The sequence below is a fragment of the Aegilops tauschii genome, chromosome 1 (genome assembly GCF_002575655.3).
Source record: "Aegilops tauschii subsp. strangulata cultivar AL8/78 chromosome 1, Aet v6.0, whole genome shotgun sequence".
Classification (NCBI taxonomy): Eukaryota; Viridiplantae; Streptophyta; class Magnoliopsida; order Poales; family Poaceae; genus Aegilops; species Aegilops tauschii.
Window position 1 is genome coordinate 21,290,827 of NC_053035.3, and position 21,812 is coordinate 21,312,638.

At 46.4% G+C, this 21,812-nt stretch overlaps 2 protein-coding genes and 1 non-coding gene across 3 annotated transcripts; 1 reads left to right on the forward strand and 2 right to left on the reverse strand.

Moving 5' to 3' along the window:
• Positions 1-1,421: 1,421 nt before the first annotated feature.
• Positions 1,422-11,096, reverse strand: LOC109752855 (BTB/POZ and MATH domain-containing protein 2-like). Its single transcript, XM_073506623.1, has 2 exons — positions 10,474-11,096; positions 1,422-2,358 (listed from the first exon to the last, which is right to left on the reverse strand). The coding sequence occupies exons 1-2, from the start codon at positions 11,094-11,096 to the stop codon at positions 2,043-2,045; spliced, it is 939 nt and encodes a 312-aa protein (XP_073362724.1). The 3' UTR covers positions 1,422-2,042.
• Positions 11,097-15,746: 4,650 nt separating this feature from the next.
• LOC120972909 (U2 spliceosomal RNA) lies at positions 15,747-15,935 on the reverse strand. Its single transcript, XR_005767047.1, has one exon. It is a non-coding gene; the product is annotated as a U2 spliceosomal RNA (small nuclear RNA).
• A 959-nt stretch (positions 15,936-16,894) lies between these two features.
• On the forward strand, positions 16,895-19,493 carry LOC109752871 (probable clathrin assembly protein At4g32285). Its single transcript, XM_020311782.4, has one exon. The coding sequence runs from the start codon at positions 17,391-17,393 to the stop codon at positions 19,245-19,247; it is 1,857 nt and encodes a 618-aa protein (XP_020167371.1). The 5' UTR covers positions 16,895-17,390; the 3' UTR covers positions 19,248-19,493.
• Positions 19,494-21,812: the final 2,319 nt, after the last annotated feature.

Here is a 21,812-nt window from a genome sequence, read left to right on the forward strand (position 1 = left end):
TGAGCTCTTTCATGCAGCCCATCATGTACACGTTGTATAAACCCTACTATTCTGGATCATATTCCATTGTCGAGCGACATGTGAAATGACAAGGGGTGCAAGGCTCCAAGACATCTTCAAGAAGGGCTCGTCGCTCCAATTCAAGTAAAATTTGGAGCTATAATCTCTAGAGCAGTACCAAAGTTGGAATAAACTGTTTCACCGGAAGTCCGTAAGCAAAACTTTGGTATTGCTTCATATGGTTTCGGTGAGATCGTGATAGTGACTTTTGTACTACTTATTTGATGAATGCTTCTACATATTTCTAGGTTGTGCATTTCTATGTTTTGTTATTGTATTCTCTCTCAAACCCTGCCCTGTTAATGAAGTTCACGAAGTCATCAGAAGATAACGTCTGAGAACGCACATTGCCTCATGCTTAGTCAACTTAATTTTTCTTTGTCTACTTTGTAATGTCCGAGACTATCCTACAATTCTCCTTGTAAAATATCAGGTTTCACTTGAAATGAAGATCTACTGCCAATGTTTGAATTCTCATATTCCATCGATTCAAATTTTGAATCTATTTCCTGAAATTTCAAATTAAATACAAATTTTAACAGGAAAATTTAATAATATATGAATTAAAGCTTTTTTCTACGTGCGGCGGTAATCGTGATGGAAATGCATGCTGTCACCCTTGTCTGGCCCCATATGTAAGCAGGCAGGTCGGCAACTTTTGGGCCCATATGTCAGCAGCATTTACCAGTCAAAACTGGCGTCGGCTTAGTACTGATGGGACCGTCGGCGATAAAACCCACGACGGACCCACATGAAAGCAGCCACGTCAGCAATTGTTGGCCCCGCTTGTCAGAATCTTTGACAGGTGAAACCCGCGGACCGATCACTGGTGACAGATTATCGTCACCAAAAACTATCTTAGGCGACAGATTGGCCTATCAAAGGAGACATTCCGGGCCGTCACCGAAAATGGCCAATAGGGATATTTTTTTGGTTCGTCAAGATTTTATTTTTTATGACGACGCTTCAGTGATGGTGAGAGTGATGCCTAGAAAACGTAAACAGGACATTTTCCGTGACGAAAAACAGTTTTGCGTGACACAAGTGAAACATCGCAAAATAGACGAGATTTTGTAGTGTGTCCCGTTTCAGTGCAATGTTCCATGCTTACATTTGCTCTTATGACAACTTAGTTATAGATTTTCACAGATAATGAAATGGTACAATATCCTAAAGGAGCATTTCCATTATAACTCTTGCAGGTTATTTGGACCCCGAGGAGCCGTCGGATCCGTAGATGACAAATTTGAAGTATTCTACATCGATTTTGGTAACCAAGGAGTGGTTCCTTATAGTATCATACAACATGCAAATGCGTCAGTATCCTCTTCTGCTCTTGCTCAGTTGTGACGATAGCCTTTCCAGTCGCACCCTTTCTGAAGCTGGCAATATTAAGCCATTAGAAAGGATAGCTGATGATTCTCACGTTGAAGATCCTACCTCATCATCATATTGAAGTATGTTGGTGGTTGGGTACCGAGCATATTTTATGATAGAAGCTTGGCGTGTGTTTTGTCAACTGTTGAAGAAGAGAGGATTGTCTAGTTGTTTTTGTAAATATACCTTCTACTAGGATTATCCTGAATAGTCAATTGTTGCAGAAGACATTTGTCTAATCACTTTTTTTGTACATCAGTGCCATCAAGGATCATCCTAAACCAGTGGACGTGCATAAGTAAGATAGGTGCACACATGAACGCTCAGGACTAACAAACTAGAAACCATATCTAGTACAAAAATTTAGCAACAAAAAAACACAGTAAATCCCCGTCGATGCACCCTTTCTAAGAAAAACACTGATTATTGTATAAATGTGAAGGTAATTGTTAAACACAAGAAAACCCTAATTCTTGTCAAAGCACAAATAGAATCCCAGATGAATATGCACCAATATAAAATACTCCAGTATATATGTTCCAACACTCTCTCTAAAGTCTAAACTCACCAACTATATATAATAATCCATGAAGTTTGTGCCCTAGCTAGCCCGACGAAGACTCCTCCAGCTGCTTCTTGGATCCTTTCTTTCTAGCAATAAAGTCAACGCACTTGTCCTTCAACTCTGGGCAATTGTACATCTCAGCGCAAGCTTGAATATCTGTAACTGTATCCATCGACACATTATCCCATAACTTTTGGACACACATAAGCTTTAGCCGGTCTAGTGCGTACCGATCTGCAGAGGCAAGTAAATCAAACAATACGTCATTGGATGGGTTATCCTGTGTGGTAGTAGGAAACTCATCCGTGTATATGAACCGAAGCATATGTTTGAATGTAGCGGGTGTGATATCATGAGTTAATTGCACGTTGGTACCACACTTGCGCACCTACTCACGAATCAGTACCACTACTCGTGCATGTCGCAGTTCAGTACCAACTCAGGGCCTAAGTGGTGCATAACGGACTGAAAGCCGTATAAGCGCGTATTGACCGCGTATCCGACAGGTCGGGCCCACATGTCAGGTGACACGCTGGCCGAATCGGCGCGTGGACGGGTCGCTGACTAGAACGAGGCCGACCTAACGGGCTAGGTCGAACTGAGCCGCCGGTTCGAACGCTAACTCTCGTTCCCCTCTCCCTCTCCTCCCCATGCTCCTCTGTGTCAATGGCGACGGCGAACCCGGGCGGCGGCGGTGTAGGCGGCGGCTCGAGCAGCGGTGGCGGTGTGGGCGGGTACGGAGATCTTCCTGGCCTCGGGGCCGATGCGCACCCAGGATTGGCCGAGGGCAACGGCGACAGTTCGTCGTACTACTCGAGCGGCGAGGAAGAAATGGAGGAGGCCCCGCTGACCATGAAGCAGCGCCTGCGGATGGCAGAGATCTGGGTCGCCAACCCTTTGACGAACCATCACTGGACCCATGGATGTGGTGGGGTGCTGTAAGTCCTCCTCCCTCTCCTCTGTTCTTTCTTCCAATTTGGGGCTAGGGTTAGTGTTAATGAAAATGTCCAAATTTGCTGGCACTTGTAGTGTGGAGGAGGCTATCTGGGATGTTAGGATTCACTTTGATGCCCTACATAATTTGGATAGGAAGATATGCAGTTCTGATGTCACTTTTCTCAATCTGTATGCATTGTTGCATACACAAGGATTTACATTCTCTGATGAATTGTATCACATGGAGAACACATGCATAGGAGAGCAGAGAGAGCATGGCCTAGACTTGATTGACACAAACATTAAATTGCAGCAAATTAAGAAGCAGCATGAGCATACTTTAGTTTTGAATCTGTTAGTTAGAGCAACAGCCACTGACAGTGCTGCAATTCAGAGAAATGCTGAATTACAGACCATTCTTTATGCACCACCAGTTGTGTATGATTTCAATGAGCCAGCTGTGCTTGCTGTTGATGACCAAGGGGTTGTTTTTAATAGTCAGTGCAGTAGTAGTACCAATGTTGAAGCTAGTGGTTTTTGCACACAAGAGAGCAAAAATCTAGGTAAACAAAAGCTGAATTCTGTGATGGAGGATGAAGTTTTGTTGGAGGAGGGATATTACAGTAGTGATAATCCAGAAGGGGCATATGACAGTGACAACTACTTGGAGAAGTACAGGATTTCTCAAGACACAGAGATAATAGATGGAAAGAGACAAGCTGATGAGGAACAACTAGCAGATGATCAAGATGAATATTCAGATGATGAGTCAGAAGAGGAGGAACAACTGCATTATGAGGGTGACACTGAGGTTGAGGATCTGTTTGAGAAGGAGGAGGAAGAGAGTGGGGATGAAGAGAGGGAGGAGAGCTTGAATGTGGAGTTAGCTCAACCTTTGCAGGTAGAACCTCCAAAGAAGAGACAGAAGCTGCCAATTAGGAGGTGCCCCACCACTAGAACACATTCTAGTGTTTTAAAGGAGGTGAAGAAAGATTTCATTCCTTCATCAGATGAAGAAGAAACTGGTTGGCTGATGGATAGTGAAGATGATGGGCATGAGCCACTGCAATTTGTCCTAAAGAAAAGCAAGAAGAGTAGGGCACAGAAAAGAAAACCTAGGATATGGTTCAATGAAAAAATGGAGCACCCACACCAGCAATTATGTAAGTACATGTGCTTCACAAATCAGCAGCAATTCAGAGATGCTCTGTTGAGCTTGCACATTTCACAGGCAAGAGATTTCAGATATCATAGAAACTCTGACCAAAGGATCATTGCATGTTGTAGAAATGAGCACTGTCAGTTCCACATTGTTTCTGCTGTGATCAAAGGTGAAAAGACTTTTGCTATAAAAAAATGAACATGGAGCACACTTGCCCTACCACTACAGAGTCTTCCAGGGTTAGTGCAAAGTGGCTTGCAAAGACATATGAGTCATTGTTCAGGTCTGATCCAACCACTAGCATACAAACTCTGATTGATGCCTGCAATGAGAAGTATGGTGTTGAGGTTCCTAAGCACATGGCCTATAGGGCCAAAAACTTAGCTGTGGAATCTGTCTTAGGAGAGCACAAGAAGCAGTATCCCAGGTTAAGGGACTATGCAGCAACCATAATGCAGACAAACCCTGGAAGTAGGGTTGTAGTTACAACTCTAGTTCCTAAAGCAACCAAAAAAATACCACATCCAGGGCCAAGGTTTCATGCAATGTTTTTCTGCTTAAATGGAGCAAGGGAGGGATTTCTCAATGGATGCAGACCTTTCATTGGTTAGTTAGTTGTTTCTTTGCTTTAGTCCATTGCTATGTACATGATTACACCTTTGCTGTAGTTTCTTTGCTATGTACTGACTTAATTGGTTCTTTTTTTTGCAAAACAGGTGTTGATGGATGCTTTATTAAGCTGACCACAGGTGCACAGATCCTTGCTGCCACTGGCAGAGATGGCAATAACAACATTTATCCAATTGCATTTGCCATTGTTGGTCAGGAGGATACAACAAATTGGTGCTGGTTTCTGCACCAACTCAAGATATGTCTAGGAGGAGAAGTTGGCGAATTTGGTCCTTATACTATCATGTCAGATAGACAGAAGGTAAGTACTTAGTTTGCTGTGTGATTTCAGTTGCTTAGGGTTTTTTTTTCAACTATATCTGTAGTCAGTAGCTTAGTTTGCTGTTGTAATTTCAACAGGGGCTACTCAATGCAGTGAATAGAGTATTTCCAAACTGCCACCAGAGATATTGTCTTAGACACTTATATGCAAATTTCCAGAATGCTGGTTTTAGGGGGGAAGATCTAAAGAAATGCATGGATAATGCCAGTTATGCTTACAATGAATATAAGTTTAATATTGCTATGAATGATTTGAGAAATGAGTGTGAGGATGCTTGGATCTGGCTTAATGCAATTCCTAAGAAAACATGGGCAAGGCATGCTTTTGACACTAACTGCAAGACAGATTTGGTTGTTAACAACCTATCTGAGGTGTTCAACAAGTATATCCTTGATTTTAGGAAAAAGCCTATTAGGACTATGGTTGATGGTATTAAGGACAAGCAAATGGTGAGGTGGCATGAGAAAAGAGAGAGAGGAAAGGCAGCTTTCTGGGAGATCACACCACACTATGCTGAGAAGCTAGAGCTGGAAAAGGAGAGGGCTAGATACTGCAAACCCATTCAAGCTGGTGTTAATTTATGGCAAGTGACCAGTGGGCAGCAAACACACCCTGTGAACTTGGATAATCATACATGTGGTTGCAGAAAATGGGACCTCAGTGGCCTACCATGCAACCATGCAATTTCAGCAATTAACAAGGCCAAGAGGTTTCCAGAGGACTTTGTTTGTAAATTCTTCAGAAAACCATTTTATGTGGCAGCATATGAACCTATGATCTTTCCTGTTCCTGGTGAACATGACTGGATAAGGACACCTGGACCAGACATAGAGCCACCAGAATTTCATGTTAGGAGAGGAAGAAAGCAAGAGAAGAGGATCAAGGGCAAGTTTGAAGTGCCAAAGCCAAAGGACAACAGTAGAATGGCCACAATAACATGCTCTAATTGTGGTCTCCAAGGCCATAGATACACCAACTGCCTGAAACAATTGAAACCAGATTTGGCTATGAGGAAAAACAAGCATGTGGTAATACCAAATCTCACTTCTTTTGTATTAGTTGACTAGTGCATTTGTTAATATTTTAATGTTGTCTACTAATACCAATCTCACTCCTTTTTGCAAGACCAAGAGGTCACAGCAGCAACCTACACCTGCAAGATCACAGCAGCAACCTACACCTGGAAGATCACAGCCCCCACCTGCAAGATCACAGCAGCAACCTACACCTGCAAGATCACAGCCCCCACCTGCAAGATCACAGCAGCAGCCTCCACTTGCAAGATCCCAGCAGCAGCCTCCACCTGCAAGATCCCAGCAGCAGCCTCCACCTGCAAGATCCCAGCTTGCACCAAGATCACAGCCTCCACCTGCAAGGATTGGTGCAAGCTCTGGAGCAAGGTCTGGTGCAAGGCCTGGTGCAAGATCTGGAGCAAGGTCTGGTGCAAGTTCACAGCCATCAACTAGTGGTGCAAGGCCATTCACTGCCCCAAGATATGCAACTCCTTCTACATCTTCTGCCCCAAGAAGTCACACTGGTTGGATGACCTGGTTTTCTCCTAGTGGTAACAGATGAGTGTTGTAATGAGTTGTTGTTTCTCAAAACTATGGTACTGATCAATGTTTTGTGTCCTGAACCATGGTTTGATGCTTAGGTTTGATTGTACTGAACCTACAAGTCAAACTGGTTGGATGATTATGTTTGAGTGTACTGAATTGCTATCAACTATCTTAGTGTTATGGGCAATGTTATGCTATCAATTTGGTGATTAGTGTTATTGGCAATGTTAGGGGGTTCTCGACGTCGACGGAGACTAAATGCCTAACCACTTAGGTTTAGGGGGTTCTCGACATCGACGGAGCCTAAATGCCTAACCACTTTGGTTTAGGGGGTTCTCGACGTCGACGGAGACTAAATGCCTAACCACTTAGGTTTAGGGGGTTCTCGACGTCGACGGAGCCTAAATGCCTAACCACTTTGGTTTAGGGGGTTGTCGACGTCGACGGAGACTAAATGCCTAACCACTTAGGTTTAGGGGGTTCTCGACGTCGACGGAGACTAGATGCCTAACCACTTTGGTTTAGGGGGTTCTCGACGTCGACGGAGACTAAATGCCTAACCACTTAGGTTTAGGGGGTTCTCGACGTCGACGGAGCCTAAATGCCTAACCACTTTGGTTTAGGGGGTTCTCGACGTCGACGGAGACTAAATGCCTAACCACTTAGGTTTAGGGGGTTCTCGACGTCGACGGAGACTAAATGCCTAACCACTTAGGTTTAGGGGGTTCTCGACGTCGACGGAGACTAAATGCCTAACCACTTTGGTTTAGGGGGTTCTCGACGTCGACGGAGACTAAATGCCTAACCACTTAGCTTTAGGGGGTTCTCGACGTCGACGGAGACTAAATGCCTAACCACTTTGGTTTAGGGGGTTCTCGACGTCGACGGAGACTAAATGCCTAACCACTTTGGTTTAGGGGGTTCTCGACGTCGACGGAGTCTCAATGCCTAACCACTTTGGTTTAGGGGGTTCTCGACGTCGACGGAGACTAAATGCCTAACCACTTAGCTTTAGGGGGTTCTCGACGTCGACAGAGACTAAATGCCTAACCACTTTGGTTTAGGGGGTTCTCGACGTCGACGGAGACTAAATGCCTAACCACTTTGGTTTAGGGGGTTCTCGACGTCGACGGAGCCTCAATGCCTAACCACTTTGGTTTAGGGGGTTCTCGACGTCGACGGAGACTAAATGCCTAACCACTTAGGTTTAGGGGGTTCTCGACGTCGACGGAGACTAAATGCCTAACCACTTTGGTTTAGGGGGTTCTCGACGTCGACGGAGCCTCAATGCCTAACCACTTTGGTTTAGGGGGTTCTCGACGTCGACGGAGACTAAATGCCTAACCACTTAGGTTTAGGGGGTTCTCGACGTCGACGGAGCCTAAATGCCTTAGAGTTCAAGCAACTTTGGTTTAGGGGGTTCATAAAAGAGTTCAAGCAACTAAGACAAGCAGCAACTAAAAGTTAACATACTGGTTCACGACAAACTGGTTCACAACAACAACATATTGATTAACATAGTGGTTCACAGCAACTAACAGTTAACATAGTGGTTCACAGCAACAACATAGTGGTTCACAACAACTAAAGCAACACCATAGTGGTTCACAACAACTAAAGCAACAACATAGTGGTTCACAACAACTACACATCCATAGTACATAACTTAGTTCACAACAACACCATACTTCACAAAAGGTCAGCAAAGCCAGCATTCTTCTTCTTCATGTTGATCTGGATCTTGCTCTTGCTCTTCCTGTACATCTTCATTCTGACAAGATGTCCAGGATCCCCTTCAATTTTTGCTTGTTCTTCTCCTCTGACTTCAACAGTTCAGCAATCTGAATCTTTAGCTGGTCCCTCCTTGCTGTGAGCTTGTCATGCCCCTTCTTGAGATCTCCCATGTGAAGGAGCAGCTGGGTGTTCTCCTGGGTGAGCTTTTCCTCAGATTTTTTGAGTTCATCAACCTGGAAATGCAGGTTCCTGGTGGATGTACTAAGCACTTCCTTCTCTTTTAGATGATTAAACTTCAGGTTCCTGATGCAAGTGCCTTGAGATTGTGTCAGGTTCATCAGTACTTTATACTTCTCCTGCAGCTTGAAGATCTCTGCATCTTTCTTCCCCATCTCTGTCTTCATGTCAGCTACAACTGAATCAAAAACATGCACATTCTGCATCTTAGCCTGCAAATAGCTGAAATCTACCCTCCTATCCTCTTGAGCATTCAACAGTTGGTGCACATCTTCAACCAATTTGTCATAGTTGGCCTCTAGATTATTTTTTTCTTCAGTGAGATGGTGAATAGTGAGTGAACTCTCCAGGTTATCCTTCCTCCTATCACTCTTGCTGTCATGATACATTTCCCATAGCTTCAACAAGGCATTCTGCAATGTAGGAGGCCACTCTGGGTCAACCCAGAGAACAATACCACAGTTGTCATCTTCCTGCAATATAAACAACCATAGCATGTGCAAAATCAATCTCCTAGGTAAATTATTTAAGAAATAAACTTTGAGCAACTAGCTTTAAACAATGAACTTTGAGCATCTTTAAACAATGTAGGACCCTAAATGACTAGCCACTGAATTAAAAAATGAACTTTAAGCATCTTTGAGAAACAACTTTAATAATATAGCCAACTAAAGAATGAACCTCTTACACTAAACACTATCTAAATTTTGAGCTTCTGACATTGAATCTCCCTGACCTAAAACAACCAAATAATTTGCAAAGTGAGTACTCTTGTGAGCTAAACAACGATTATCTGCACTGCAAACTAAGCTGTTGACCAATTATAAAATTACTGGCCAAATTAAATATACATGGTGGCAAGCATCAACACATTTTCTAATCCACTGATTAGCATCAGTAGTACTAAATGGCTACAAAATGAGCCTCACAGCTACCCAGTAAACAATACAATTCCAGGTTGGTGGTGGTGTGTCCAGGCAGGCCAAGCACAACTACAAAATGACCATGACAGCTACAAAATGACCATCACAGCTATGCTACAAGAGTACTCATTAAACAATGTGCATCAGCACATGGCTAGATTAAAGAACATGAATTCTGTGCTCTGGACTGAACAATTCTATGCACATGGCTAGATTAAACAATACAATTAACACAGAGTTTGGACAGAATCTTACACTCATAGGACAGACTAAGAACCTCCTGCCCGTGTTAAATGCTTCGAATGCTACACGCCTCTCAGCCGCCACGCCATGCTGATGGCAAAGAACTCTGGGTGCTGTCTCAATGCCACTGTAGTCTTGGTCTTCAATGCTAGCAAGGATCTACAGGAACAAAAGGAAAACAAAATCCCCAAATCAAATCAAATCCCCCCAAATCCCAAATCTGATAACCCAACCCTAACCCTAGCTCTACAACTCACCCGGAAATGCGTGGCTTCGTCGTCGGAGAGGTTCATGTATTGCACGCTTGAGTCCTGGCTGCTCTCGTCCTCCATGGCGCGACGATGAGCCGGTTGAGGTGGCGGCGGCGGCGGCGAATCGGAGAGAGGAGGGAGAGCCAGAGTGAGAGTGAGGTCGAGCGTCGAGCGAGAGTGAGGCGAGTCCGACCGAGCCCATGTAACCGACCGAGCCCATGGAGTATAACCGACCGCGTCGGCCTCGTCCTAGTCAGCGACCCGTCCACGCGCCGATTCGGCCAGCGTGTCACCTGACATGTGGGCCCGACCTGTCGGATACGCGGTCAATACGCGCTTATACGGCTTTCAGTCCGTTATGCACCACTTAGGCCCTGAGTTGGTACTGAACTGCGACATGCACGAGTAGTGGTACTGATTCGTGAGTAGGTGCGCAAGTGTGGTACCAACGTGCAATTAACTCTGATATCATGCAGCGTGATGGATGACATTGCAGCTTCGGCCATGGACCCAAAAAGCTCTGCCTTGAAGACGGGCGAGCGGGCTGCAAGAATCGCTCGGTTCGCCGGGAATGTCTCTCCGTCAACGGTGAACGACACGTCCGTCCCATGTGGCTGATCCAGTAAGCAGCCGAGTTGGTTCCCGATGTCGGAAGGCGGCACGGTGACAGGTGTATCACGCATGACGATGACGGTGCATACGAACGTGATGTGCCCGTCAATAACATAGTTTTCCTCAAGGACCGTTCTGGCCACGAACCGATGACATCCCCAGTCGTCACGCCTTAAAGGGTCGCCCTTGATTTCGAACTTATGAAGTCGAGTCGTCTTTCGTGCTTCTGATGGGTCGCCGTTTCCGTCCATCAAGAAGGCGTCGAAGATTGCATGTACGCTTCTGGAGCTGCTCATGTGCCTAAGGTACAGGGAAACATAATTTCCATTGTCCTTGTCGGAGTACTTTTCTGGTCCCCGCGGGTAACAGTCGATCCTCCACAGGTGTTGGCCGACGGAGACGGCCTCAGAGCAGACGACATCGTCGACGCTAAGGCGCTTGACTTGCTCGTAGTCTAGCCTGAACTGGAGGACTGCAGAATCCATCGGAGTCGTCGTCGTGCAGGCCGCCGTCGGCTCTGTGGTTGTGCCTCCCTTACTGTAGTTACAATCAAATGAAGCAACAGTTAAATACACTATAGTTCTCAAACCGAAAGATCCAAAGAAACGTGAGTCCACCCACCGGCTTGCCTACCGCCACAGGTGGTGGCGGCGATCGGTGGTGAGAGTGAGGCTGCTCTTCCGGCCATCCAAGGCGCTCAACCGCCGCGGTCCTTGCCGAAGCCGCCACGATCGGTTGTGTTGGGTCGCCTGGTCGGCCCATGTTGCGTCGCTGTAGGTGTAGACTCTTTTTTTTTTCTTTGCGGAGCCTGTAGGCGTAGACTGAACTTTTTTTTAAAACGTAACGGGTATCAAGTAGGAAAAGCCCACGCAACCCCTCCCAAAAAAAAGGAAAAGCCTATGCGCTCCATGTCTTTCTTTTCTTTTGAGAAATCTGCCCACTTTGATTTGCAATAATGTTCATCGGTACAAGGTTTTGGTCATGGGGTATACCAACCAAATATGACGCCCAATACCTAGATTACAACCAAATTTGACGAGATGATGAGCTTCAAAATTAAAAACTCTACGTTCATGAATAAAACTACATGAACTATAAGCACCCTTTCTATCAATGATCTCCCGGATAATATCTCCATGTCTACCACCAGAGCCTTGCTTTATGTCGTTCACCACCCCTTCACAACCTGATGCAATGTGAAGTCTTTGTAGATCAAGATCACCAGCCAATGCCAGGGCTTCTCGTGCTGCATATGTTTCCAGTATGGTTGGGTTTGTTATACACCCGAAAACAACTTCCGACATTTTGATCTCTACATACTGCCACTACAGCTCCACACTGACCCTGCCGATTGATTGCCCGTCTACGTTCAATTTCATATGATCCTCCAGCGCGGGGGGGGGGGGGGGGGGGGAGCCAACGCTGCACTGCAACAACTCTTGGGATAGGTCCTAGCTTCCGCTGTACCAACCGGACCCGGCTACGGCAACGATGTATGATCCAACATGTAGTGGTTTTGAAGGAATGTGTTTGGTTTGGGCTCTGGAAGATCGCTTCATACACCACTTTTATTCTTACGTACAAAATAGACCATAGTGTCACCACCATCAGTGAGAATTGCTCTTGACTCAAACATTCCTCCATCTCAAAGTTGAAATTCTTGGCATTTGGTTCCTTGTTGTCGGCCATATGATCAACAACCTCCTCGTCCGACAAAGCCCAGATGCAACGTGCCATGGTGCAACTTATCAACGCATGCCTCCATGAATCTTCGCCACCACACATCGGGCATGTATCAACAGTTGACATGTTTCTTTTGTGGAGCACATCAAAGGTAGGCAATGAATGGTGAGCTAGTCTCCACAAGAACACCTTGACCTTTGAAGGAACCAAAAAAATTCCAAATAGATCATGCTTTCTCCTATCTTGTGCTATCAGACTCGCCACTTCTACCCTCTAGCCAATCCTCACGCTGAGTTATGGTTTTGATTATTAGTTTGTATGCTGAACTCAGCGAAAATAGGCCCTTTTCCTATCTGGCTGCCACACCCAGAAATCCTCCAAGTTCCTAGTGCACACAAGAATTTTCACAATTGCGTCAGTGTCAATAGGCATAAAAATAGTTCGGATGAACTCCTCGTTCCATTGAGCAGTAGCCTATGCGCTCCATGACTAAGCTCCAACCACTGATAACCTTGTTACAAGGCATGGGGAGGAGATTATTTGTCGCGGGTGAGGCATTGTGCCCATTAAATAACTGAGCTATAGTGAACATGTACACTTCATTGAATAACTGAGCGATGTGAATATATAAATATGCAGAATGGTATGAAGCATTAGTAATGCGGATAAAAACTTATAACTCCTATATTTGCATAAATAAAAATTAGGATACCCTAAAGTACAAAAAGCTTAAGTGTTGCTGCCCTCATACTACAGCCTAAATGAGTTAGGATGGACCAACTTCCCTGAGGAGAGCTACCACGAGATGAGGATCGAAGGAGAGCTACCACGACTGATGCCACGACCGATACACAACAAACACACAACCCTTTCCTAACATGCCTTTTTTTATATTTCTTTATGTTCATTTTGGTTTGGTTTTTCCCTCACATTTTTTCCTTATTATGAATTATTTTTAGGTATTTCTTATTAAATTCTTAAACAATTTTCAAATTTGGAATTCACGATTTATTTTTGGATTCATGAGCATTTTCTCAAATTCATGAACATTTTTATAAACTCAAAATTATTTTTTATTCCACAAACATTTCCCAAATTGTGAACAGTTTAAAAAAAATCTTAATTGCTGAACATTTTTTGAATCCACGAATTTGCAAATTCTTGAATATCTTATTAATCCGTATTTTTGAATTCACGATTTTTTCAAATTCATGAATACTTTTTTCAATCTGCAAACGTTTTTTTGAATCCATCATCATTTTTTTAAATTTTGTAATATTTTTTGATTTCATGTGTGCCTATGGCGTCCGTGCATTTGGGCCAGCCCATAAATCAGGTTGTTGCTCCGGTCACTGTTTTGCCTAAAAAAAAACATGAGTCTCTGCTCAGGTTAATCTCAGGAAAAAAACAAGAAAAAAGAAGGGTATGCTCAGGTCGTTGGTCCGGTCCCTTTTTCTTCTTCTTTCGCTGCCCAACTGTATGGACTGGTCCGTCTTTGACTGTTTTTCTTTTTTTTATATGGTTTTTTTTATGGTTTGTATTTGCTCTGTCTCAAAATATAATACATTTTATCAGTTCAATGGAGGACGAAGGCGGTACTCCCTCTCTGTCAAAATATAAGACGTCTTTTGAATTTTTTATATAAGAAGTATCGAAAGACATCTTATATTTTGATACGAAGGGAGTATATAACAATTGTGGAATCGTTTCGGAGGTAAAGGCTGTTAAGGGAGCACCCTGTGTACACATGTATAGGCTGTAGTCCAGAGCCGTGTAAGGCCCAGGCCCATGTAACCCTCTACTTCTAGCTTCTTCCTCTCCATACAGAAACTCTGCTTTTGTCTATCTTTCACAATATTGAACAAAGGCGACCAATATCTTTGCAATATCTTTGGGTTGGATGCTTTTGGCGATTTCATTGTAATCATGTGAAGCTATGCACACTGTTTCCATGTTAAGTTTACATTGTGCATAACCAAAAGGAATGAAATGGAATTACCAAGGGCTTATATTGTGCAACATATATAGGGGCTGTATGCTACTCTTTCGTTAAGCTTATATAATGTAAAGGCACTAGCTGCTCTTTGCTCTTAAAGTTGCACTTCCTACATTTACCAAAGAAGAGCAAGCTTTGAACAGAACTGTTTTTGCAGGTGATAAACAACAATGAGCTGTGAGTGTTACTTACCTCAACCAAAGATGCTCTAATTTTTCATTGTAAATTATATTCAGAGTTGTTTTGACTATCTGAGTTACAAAATATACGTACAGGAATGGTTCGTTAGTGCAGCAGTGTCCAGCCCCTATGTTGCACATTCAGCATCCGTGGTTTGTAGACTGTTAAGTGAGCCTAGTAAGTGTATGAGACTGGGCCTAGGAAGTGGTGACTGTCGAGTGGAAGGTGATTGAGCTGCAGAACTTGGACCACAATGTTAAGCCTAGATGGAAGTGTTTAGATGAGCCATTACTAGAAAATATAAATCACCTCTGATTCTCTGATTGTTTGTAGGTGGGAGGCTCCTCAGGAAGACAGGAACAATATTTGCTTGGGACCTACGCTCGGCACAGGAGCCAATACCACTCTCTCATGTAGGCCTTGACGAAACAGCACAACCCGTGTGTGAGACTGAGGTCTGGGAGGTTCTTTTTGGCAACTACACAGAGTCTTCTGATATTATCTCGTCTGTCTCAACAAGAATATCACCTGTGATCATGTGCTCAGAGGATAGAATCCTTGCAATCGTCGAACAAGGTGAGCCTATAGCCAGAAAACTATGTATTAATGTGTCTACTAGTACTGGCTTTTTCATGCAAATTGCTTAAGATATGACAATTTTATCACCAGATGAGAGGCCTGTTGAATTTCTTGTCGAGCCCTGTGCTATCAACTCCTTTGATATTGATCCTTAGAACCCTTTGGTAAGTTTTTCTGTCTGCTCCAGGTTGAAAAATAGCAAGTTTTTTCTTATTTCTTGAACTTATTTTAATTTGCGCCGTGGAATGGGAATCGATTTGGTGAGCTGAAACGTGGAAGGGATGCAATGGCAGAAGAATGAATATTTTTACTCTCCGACAATTTTATCGAATTTCCATGCATAATTTCCTGTAATTGTGTGTAATTACTCGAGGAATCAGGGTAAGCATCTTCCAAGGACACCAACATGCTATCCTTTTGTTGCTCATCAGCTATGAATGATGGAAGAGACGTGCTGGGCGTATATTTCATCCGCCGCTTTGCGTTAACTTGCCCATGCTACTGTACCTTGGTGCATGACAGATGATTTGAAGAAACTTTATTGTCATTGTAATACTTATTATTATACTCTGGGCCATGCGTAGCTGTGTATTTGTGTTTGTATAGATTGACTACACAAAAGTAACAAATTCTTTTGGCTTTGAACACGATTTTGGACCAAACTGGTCGAGGCTATAACCGTTTAATTTTGTTTTGGTTGGGATGCGCCTGTGCCAAGCAATAGTGCAACACTTAGACGACGCTTGAGAACTGCTATACATAGGCAGATTCTTCCCCACAAAAAATTAACTTAATATCTCATGAATTCGTAAATCCGTGCATCAGATATTAAACTGATAAGAACAGATACTACACTTGATCTTAGCCAAGAGGTCGAGAAAGGTATGCTTTGATTGGTGTCCTTGGGTCTGGTTTTATTGCTTCCTAAGCCGCCTAATCTCAGGTGCCAAAGCGGTACGGGATTATTCCAACAAGGCGAAGCTACTACGTATTCCAGAAATATATACAATACCAAAAATAAAAAACCGAGTCGTATCTTACGTTGGTTGGCCCGCGCCAACCAGCGATACAGGCCGGATAGGTGAACCTGCCTGTCCGTATGCGCGCTTCATGGGGGGGTCGGAAGCCCAACAAGAAGATGATGGCCCACATGCTCCATGGCCCTTTGTCATCGCTGATCTTAATATATAATGGGAATATAGCCGGAGTCTGCTTTCTACACTCTTGAACTTGAACTCAGCGAATGGAGAGATTTCTTCTCTGTACAGACTACTAAAAACAGAATTTCGTTTTACTGCTCGAGCTCCATGAAGCTCGTTTTTTCCTTCTTAAAAGAACTCAAAATAATTTTTTCAATTTCAACAAATTCTGGAAAAAAAATACACATCGTCATACGGATGTATACTGCACGTGTGCAAATTTTCATGAGAACAAAACACTGACACCTGAGCTACAGGAAAAATAACAAATTAGTGATTTTGAGAAAATACATTGACACCTGAGCTATAAAACTATGAGATAAGGGTTTAGGGTTTAGGGTTTAGGAACTTATGCACGTTTCATCAAGATTTTAGAAAAATATATATTATATCTATAATACCAAATTTGTATAATTAGAACCGTCATAAAATGTATTTCCCTATTTTATTTATTCCTACTTGAAAAGAAAGGTGAAGGTGAACCAACCTGTGGTTGGACATGTCGGTTCAGATTCTTGGAGGTGCTCATAAGGATAGGATGTGCGTGTGTGCGTTCATAAGGGTGGGTGAGTGGATGCGCGTATGTATGAGGGTTGATGCCCCGGCGCCGGCGCGTACCAAACTTATAATCAACGGCATAGAAGGGTAGCTTGAGCGCGTCGACCAAATTAACGTACAATCTTCGGCAAATTCGTTGCAAGAGATGGAAGATCATACCCCATTTTCCTTAGCCTAAAAGCTACGGCTGACCCTCATCAGAAAGAATAAAAATAAATGATACGGCTGTTTTTTTTTTTGAGGGGAATGCTACGGCTGTTTGTCTAGCACGAGAAGCGAAATCAAATCCGTTGGCCCGAATTCTCCGGTCCGCCCGAAGGAAACGCAACGACGCGTTCCATTTTTCCAGAAAGAAACGCGCCGCAGTCCCTCCCCCTCGAAGACTCCGCGGCCGGGTCCCCCACGTCAGCCGCCGCCGGCCGCCATTGACTGCCCCCCCGCCCGCCGAATCCCAGCCGTCCGCGCACCCCCACCGCCCCTCCTAAAACCGCGTCCTCGTCTTGCTCCGTCCCTGACTCCGCCCCCCTCAAGAACCCCCGCCGATCGACCGTCTTCTTGAATCTTGGATCGCTCTCCGGCCGGCCATGTCGATCCGGAAGGCGCTGGGCGCGGTCAAGGACCAGGCCACCATCGGCATCGCCAAGGTGTCCAGCGCGGTGGCGCCGGACCTGGACGTGGCGATCGTGCGCGCCACGGCGCACGACGACGGCGCCCCCGACGAGCGCCACGTGCAGGAGGTGCTCCGCCTCACCTCCGGCTCGTCCAGGGTCCACGTCGCCGCCTGCGTCGCCACCGTGTCGCGCCGCCTCGCCAGGACCCGCGACTACGTCGTCGCCGCCAAGTGCCTCGCGCTGCTCCACCGCCTCGTGGCCGACGGCGACCCGCACTTCCGCCACGAGCTCGTCCGCCCCGCTGTCTCCGCGGGCCGACGTGGTGGTGGTGCCGCGCCCGTGCTCGCCGCGCTCTCCGACTTCCGCGACGAGGCGCACTCCGCGTCCTGGGACCACTCCGCCTTCGTGCGCGCCTACGCGCTCTACCTCGACGACCGCGTCCGCTTCCTCCTCGCCCTCCTCCCCGCGCCCCGCACCGTGCGCTTCGCCGACCACGACGGGTTCGGCTACGGTGGCCGCGCCGCCGGGGGCGCCTCGCCGCCTCCGGACATGACGGTCTCGGTGCACGACATGGACGTCGAGGGGCTCCTGGCGCGCGGGCAGCAGCTGCGCCAGCTCATCGACCGCTTCCTCGCCTGCCGCCCCACCGGGGCCGCCAGGCGCAGCCGCGTCGTGCTCGCCACGCTCTGGCCCGTCGTCAAGGAGAGCGCCAGGCTCTACGAGGACGTGGCCGTCGTGCTCGCCGTCCTGCTCGACCGCTTCTTCGACATGGAGTACCCCGACTGCGTCAAGGCCTTCGAGGCGCACGTCAGCACCGCCAGGCTCGTCGACGACCTCCTCGCCTTCTACTCGTGGTGCGACGACGCCGGCGTCGCGCGCTCCTCCGACTTCCCCGAGGTCAAGCGCATCGACGACAAGCTCCTCGAGACGCTCGAGCAGTTCGTGCGGGAGCGCGGCAGGGCAGGCCAGAACTCGCCGCCGCCGCTACAGCTTCAGCACGCTGTTCAAGAAGCTTCCCCGAGCGAGGACGAACACCACCAAGCAGAGTACGACATGAACGGCATCAAGGCGCTCCCGGCCCCAGAGCACGCCAACGCTGCGACGGTTGCGCGGTCAGAGCCGGCGAAAGCTAGCGCCCGGCCGGTGGCCAGGGTACCTGATCAGACTAGTGACCTGGTGGACCTCAGGGAGTCCGCGGCAGGAGCCGACGAGCAGGGGAACAAGCTGGCGCTCGCGCTCTTCTCGGAGCCGCCACAGTCCGCGAACGGCAGCTGGGTGGCGTTCCCGTCCGACGACGGCGCCCCCAAGGCGGCGACGACCTCCGCGTGGCAGACGCCGGCGGCCGAGCCGGGGAAGGCCGATTGGGAGCTGGCCCTGGTGGAGACGGCGAGCAGCCTGTCGCGCCAGACCGCGGCGCTGGGCGGCGGCATGGACCCGCTCCTCCTGCACGGGATGTACGACCAGGGCGCCGTCCGGCAGCACGCGCGCGCGCAGGCCGCGTCCGGGAGCGCGAGCAGCGTGGCGCTCCCTGGCGCGCCCGCCACCCACATCCTGGCGCTCCCGGGCCCCGACGGCGCGGTCGGCGGCGACCCGTTCGCGGCCTCGCTGGCCGTGCCGCCGCCGTCCTACGTGCAGATGGCCGAGATGGAGCGGAAGCAGGAGCTGCTGGCGCAGGAGCAGAGGATGTGGGCGCAGTACCGGCAGGGCGGGATGCAGGGGCAGGCCGGCCTCAACGGGCTCGCCGTCGGCGGCGGCGGGAGCGCGTTCGCGTCCAACACCTCCGTGCCGATGCCCATGGCCTACCACGGAGCCGGCGGGTACTACTACTAGCTCCTCCTCCTCCTCCTCCTCCTCGAGCCGAGCAGCCTCTGCTCGTTCCTGATTGATCGTTGAGCTTTTATCTGTGAATAATAATACTCTGATCGTGATTTGCCACCAGAAAAACTGTAATCCGAATTGATTTGATCCTGCTCGGACGCTGAGGTAACCATGGCGATTGAGAATTTGAGATTAATGGTGAAAAATATACGGTGCAATAGTAAACTACTGATAAGAAATCTGTTGTTTTCCCCTTGAGATTGATTGTTCATTCATCCTTGATTTTTGGAATTTGCTGCCGTACGAAATTTTCATGCAAGTTTGTCACTGTTTTGATAGTGATGTCTCATGGTGATTTGGTTTGGTGCATGCTAAAACTGAATGGTATATTGAAATCCAGGTTTGGGTCATGCATGACGCAGTGTATAACCTGATGAGAATATATATGCTGCAGTACGGTTCGTTCAAAGAATATAATAACCTGATGAAAATATGCTGCAGTAATGTCTGTTTCTTCACATCACAGAATAAAAAGATGATGACATTATGCTGCAGTGCAGTTTCTTCAGTCAAAGAATAATAGGCTGAAATGAAATATTTCGGACGGCAGAAATATATTTCAAGCATTAATTGAGTGTGATTTACAAGGTACTCCTTCCGTTCCAAAATAGATGACCCAACTTTGTACTAAAGTTACTACAAAGTTGGGTCATTTATTTTGAAACGGAGGGAGTATATATGTTTATAGTACTCTTAGGACAGGATTACAACATGGGAGAAACATGGAGGTCAGTCCGCTTCAAATATGAAGCATGTATTCCCACAATGCAATGGAGTTGGGGGTTCTCATATCGATTCGATCTGATCCGCATGAATCAGTCTTTCCACATAGGCCAATCCTATTTCTCAAGAAGAAGAAAAGAAAACCTATCTTTGCTTGACATGTGGCAGTATTAGGAGGCACTCGGGACGAAAAACTGAGAGCTTGTAGCATCTCAGGCAGATGCCATAAAAGCTACTCCCTCTGTAAAGAAATATAAGAGCATTTAGATCATTAAAGTATTTGATCTAAACGCTCTTATATTTGTTTACAGCCCATGCCAATTCCAATGATTTGTTGAGTTTTGGACCACACCATCGTGCCAATAGGAGAAGGAAGATGCGAAGAACTCATTTTGAAGAACAAGTGTCCAAACCATGGCCTGTGAAGTACGAATTCACCTACTTTCTCGATTCCATTTTCGCGTGTGTACATCGCGCTCGATGAGCCTTTATCCATTTACTTTTGTGGATCATCTATTCTAGGCCCTAGCTAGCTGATGTACATCCTCTAGTGGTGAGAGTCGTCGTGAAAGGGAGAAAAAGAAAGAAGTAAGAAGGAAGAAGAAGATGAAGAGAACTTTTGTTCGAGTTGGTTTGACGAATTAAGTTTACCGATCTGCTAGATGAAGAGAAGTTTAACCCCTTAAATGTATTAAAATTTTAGCATAAGACATATTTTTTCGAAAAGGAGGATAACCCCCGGCCTCTGCATCTGGGCGATGCATGAAGCCGTTTTATTAATTATTCACAAAAACCATACAAAGTAATACATCAGTAAGCCTGAAGCCACCATTCATCGCAACATCTGTCGCAACTCATAACCACTTGATGAAGGGGTGCCGAAAGTCGGAGTCGAATACCAAACAGACCTCGCACCAAAAACTAACATGTAAAGCTGGAGGCCCCAGCCAAGCCACAATGCCAGGTCTGGGGCACATACCGGTCCGGCGCACTCTCAGCGGGCACCGCACTCGCACGCTGCAGAGGTCGTTACCACCGTCTTCCATCGATCCATCGTCAGAGCAGGTACTAAGGCATCGACCTTGCCGGACCTATCGTCGATGCCACCATGATGCCAGACTGTGCTCACGCCCTGCGCGAGCCCATCATCTCACGCCTGTCACCGAGACCCCGCCGCGCCAGGCCGCCGAGACTCACCGTCATCGACACAGTAGATGTACACCGCTCCACTCCCTGCGTCCTCCATCCAGCAGCTGCTCCAAAACAATGCCCTCATGATTATAGGATAGGGGATCTGCTGGAAACGCTTTTACAATATCTGAAGGCAGAGGTGCATCGAACAAGGCAACATGCCAGAATGAAAAGGCTTTGTTTGTGCATGGCATGTATACTCTGCAGATCACTATCCAAGTTTTGTATGTATGACAGAAATTATAATGCATTGACTACATGCGAATAGCAGTGCATGGGCTACATGCAAATGGCAGGAGAAGAGGCGATGCCACACGGATTAAGACCCCTGTGATTGTGAAGGCTTGTTTTGTTCGGTTCCTAGCTTAAATTCAAGGAAGTGATGCAAATATTTTAAGTGGTTCTGTCTGGATGTATGCATGTATCCTGCGCGAGAGATATTGGGGCATGAGGATGCATGTTCCAGTTTCTTTGGAGATTGAAGGATAATATTTTCGTTGGAGCAGTACATATCATGAAGTTGCGGTAAAGTCTCGGAAGGACAATTAGTCACAAATTGCATTAAATAGCTTTGTATTTTTCATCTATTAGTAGTCTTTGTTT